This window comes from Aplysia californica, unplaced genomic scaffold, assembly GCF_000002075.1.
Source record: "Aplysia californica isolate F4 #8 unplaced genomic scaffold, AplCal3.0 scaffold00492, whole genome shotgun sequence".
Classification (NCBI taxonomy): Eukaryota; Metazoa; Mollusca; class Gastropoda; order Aplysiida; family Aplysiidae; genus Aplysia; species Aplysia californica.
This window is the reverse complement of record NW_004797762.1, coordinates 121,225-124,369: the sequence shown is the minus strand read 5'-3', so window position 1 is coordinate 124,369 and position 3,145 is coordinate 121,225. Positions and strand designations below refer to the sequence as shown.

At 39.1% G+C, this 3,145-nt stretch overlaps 1 protein-coding gene across 3 annotated transcripts in view; it reads left to right on the top strand.

Moving 5' to 3' along the window:
• LOC101856121 (protein SMIM7 homolog) overlaps nucleotides 1–3,145 on the top strand; it is a 31,801-nt gene that overhangs the window by 25,122 nt on the left and 3,534 nt on the right. For all 3 annotated transcript variants that reach the window (XM_013086687.2, XM_013086686.2, XM_035971751.1), the window contains one exon: nucleotides 1,889–1,979. In XM_013086687.2, the coding sequence (XP_012942141.1) occupies nucleotides 1,889–1,979 (91 nt within the window). The remainder of the gene's footprint in view (nucleotides 1–1,888; nucleotides 1,980–3,145) is intronic.

The window sequence follows — 3,145 nt, the reverse complement described above, 5'->3', positions numbered from 1 at the left end:
GCCAGTTCTTTCAAACGGAAAGGAATATGATTTTGTTGAAAGCTGAATTGCAATGATAATGTTTATTTAGTTTAGCACCAATGTTGTGTCTATTTCCTTAAGATAAGATAAGATAAGATAAGATAAGATACATCTTTATTGTCCAGATCCTGGCACATTGGTTTGGTGTTCCACCACGAGTACACACACACACGCGCACACACACACACACACACACACACACACAAACAAACACACACACACGTACACACATGCACGCACATGCACACACAAGTAGGCTTACAATCACATACATAATGTAAATGAGCAGCAATATAAACAATAATAATCGTAAGCTAGATACACACTCAATGTTATTTTGATGCATGCTCTAAGGTCGTAAGTACACTAAACAAGATGGTTAAGATGGAAGCATTTTGATAGATGATGGTAAAAATGACCTGTATCTTTCTTTGTTACAGATCAGAAGCATGGGTCTTTTACTTCTGACTGATGTTTTTATTTGAGGGAACAAGGGATGTTGTTGTCTAAAAAGATGGAATTAATTTTCTTAGTGCAAGCTGTTATGTACAATTCATCCAAGTACGGGAATGAAGATGTTGAAATTTTACATGCTTTCCGTATTAGTCAATTTAATTTTTCTTTATCTCGTTGTCTTGTGTTCCCGGCCCATGCTGTTATACAAAAATTGATCATACTTTCTATGGTTGAATGGTAGAACATGGACATCAATGTTTTATCAACTTTAAAATACTTTAGCTTTCTAAGAAAAAATAGTCTTTTGTTCACTTTTTTATGCCGGAGAGAAGTGTGGACACGCCAGTTGAGTTTGTTGTCTATTGTAACACCCAAATACTTATAGTCTGACATTTGCTCGATGTTTTCACATTTCATTTTGAGTGGCTGCAGGGGCAGTTTCTTTATTCTAAAATCAACGACAAGTTCTTTTGTTTTTTTCACATTCAAAAGCAGCTTATGATTTTCACACCATCCACAAAAGGATGGAGTGGGTGGTTTGAGGGTGCGACGGATAGATGCTACACTACATCTTTTCTTACCCTCCTGTTTAGGTATGTCTGTCTGGATGTCTATCTTGCTCTTTCTCATTATCAAACAAACATAATGTGGATGTGGTTTTCTTAACTAAACAAAACAAAACAAACCTAAAACCTTTCTGGTTGTTGCTGGGCACTCTGGTGTGGTCTGCTTCTTCTCCTTCTTTACCACATTACTGTTTCGTTATCTCTCTCATGTCCAGTCATAATATGTCTAATAGACAGTTAGGCTACCAATCTCATACTCGTGAGATTGTGGTTTCGAGGGTTTGAATCTCAGCACAGTCCTACATTGTGTCTTTGGGAAAGTCATTTGACAAATATTTTCCCAACTGGCTCAGACCTATCATGATCAGAGATCAGACCTGCCACTCATTCCGATTTAATCAGGATATCCCGATTCTTTTGCCCCAAGTCTCAAGCATCCCAATATTGAAGGCGTGCATCCCAATTTTTTGTGTTCAGTCTGTTGCTCCGGATTTTTCAAAAAACTTACTCTGCTTTCATATATTTATGGAGTAATATGGACACTCATGGAAAATTTTAAAGTTAGCTTGGCAGCCACCCTAGTGATTTGTCGTAGATCCCTATTTTTTTTCTCCTTGAAATCCTTATTTTTAGATTTCATAGAATGGCAGGTCTGGGAGATGGACATTAAATTCGGAGGTCCCACCTCTTGAATAACTCCTTACATTGTTGCAGGGTGAGTTAAAACTATACATTTTTTTCCCTGACATAATATGGTTGTTGTTGTTCTACCAACTGGCGGTCAACAAAGCCTGCAACACCACTCATTGAGACAACTGTCATACACGTACCATATTTCTCTACAGGGGACAAAATCCGTGACTTTCTACTCAGCTTGCGGCATCTTCGAATCTTCATTGGCCTGTGGAACATTTTCATAATCTTGCTCATGATTGTGTAAGTATCCTCAATGTGCCAGAACTCTGACCGTTTTCCATGTTAATTTTTATTGACCCATTGAGGTCACAGCGTCGGTGACCTAGTGGTTAGGCTCTCGGACTCGTAACTGTAAGGTCATGGGTTCGAATCCCGTCAAGGGTTGACGTTGTGTCCTTGGGAAAGGCACTTTGCACAAATTTTCCTCAGTTCACCCTTGTGGAAATGGCAAATGGGTACCCAGCTATAGACAGTGACAGTAAACGATCTTGTCAGTTTGATTGGGTTTGAGTGCGTGAAATCCGCAGCTTGCACTGTATGCTTACGCAGAAGCCGAGAATGTTTCTGAGTGTTCTCAGAGGGTCTGCTGGGGTAATAATAGTTGTAAAGCACTTAGAGCATGCTCTTTAGTATGGATTACGCTATATAAATGCAATTATTATTATCATTATTAGTATTATTACTGCCATGTTTTTAGGTTGTTTACAAGCTTCATCATAGAAGCTTCTGGCTATGCAGGCCGGGAGATCAGCTGATTTTGTACTTTGCCCTATATGTAAAGCATTGTTTGTTTTTATTTTTTAAATTTAATTGTAATTTAAAAAAAATAATTTAGAATAGAGAGGGGTTGGGGGAGGGGGGGGGGACTCAGTTGTCCTGTGATGGGAACACCCAGACTAATTTGTGGCTGTTGTCAGTTCAGCAGTTTTGTGACCGATGCTCATGCAGTTCAGATCCTTGGAAAGTTTGTGTCTTTTATTCGAGTTTGTTGATGGCTTTCTGGTACAGTGGTGGAAACTCCGGTCTACTTGAATGATGTTAACCCTTCAATTGTAGCTAACAAATAGCCTATGGTGTTGGGGGAAATTGTATGGACTGTTTAGTGTTATTTTGAAAAGTGACATAATATGATGGATCTTACAGAAAAAAAAACTATTTGGATCCATTTCCCTTTGTCCTCTTTGGGGATCCAAACTAGGGCCATCCGCTTTGCAGTCCAATCCAGTGGGATTTCAATTTCAACTGAGCTAATGGCTTGCTTAGATTGTTGGTGCTGACAGTTTGTTTAATGTTAATGCTTGAGCGCCTAATTGGCTGCTTGCACAGTATGCTTCCCGGGAAGACGAGAATGTTTCTGAGTGTTATAGGTTCTGCTTGCGGTAATAATACAGTGTAAAGCGCATAGT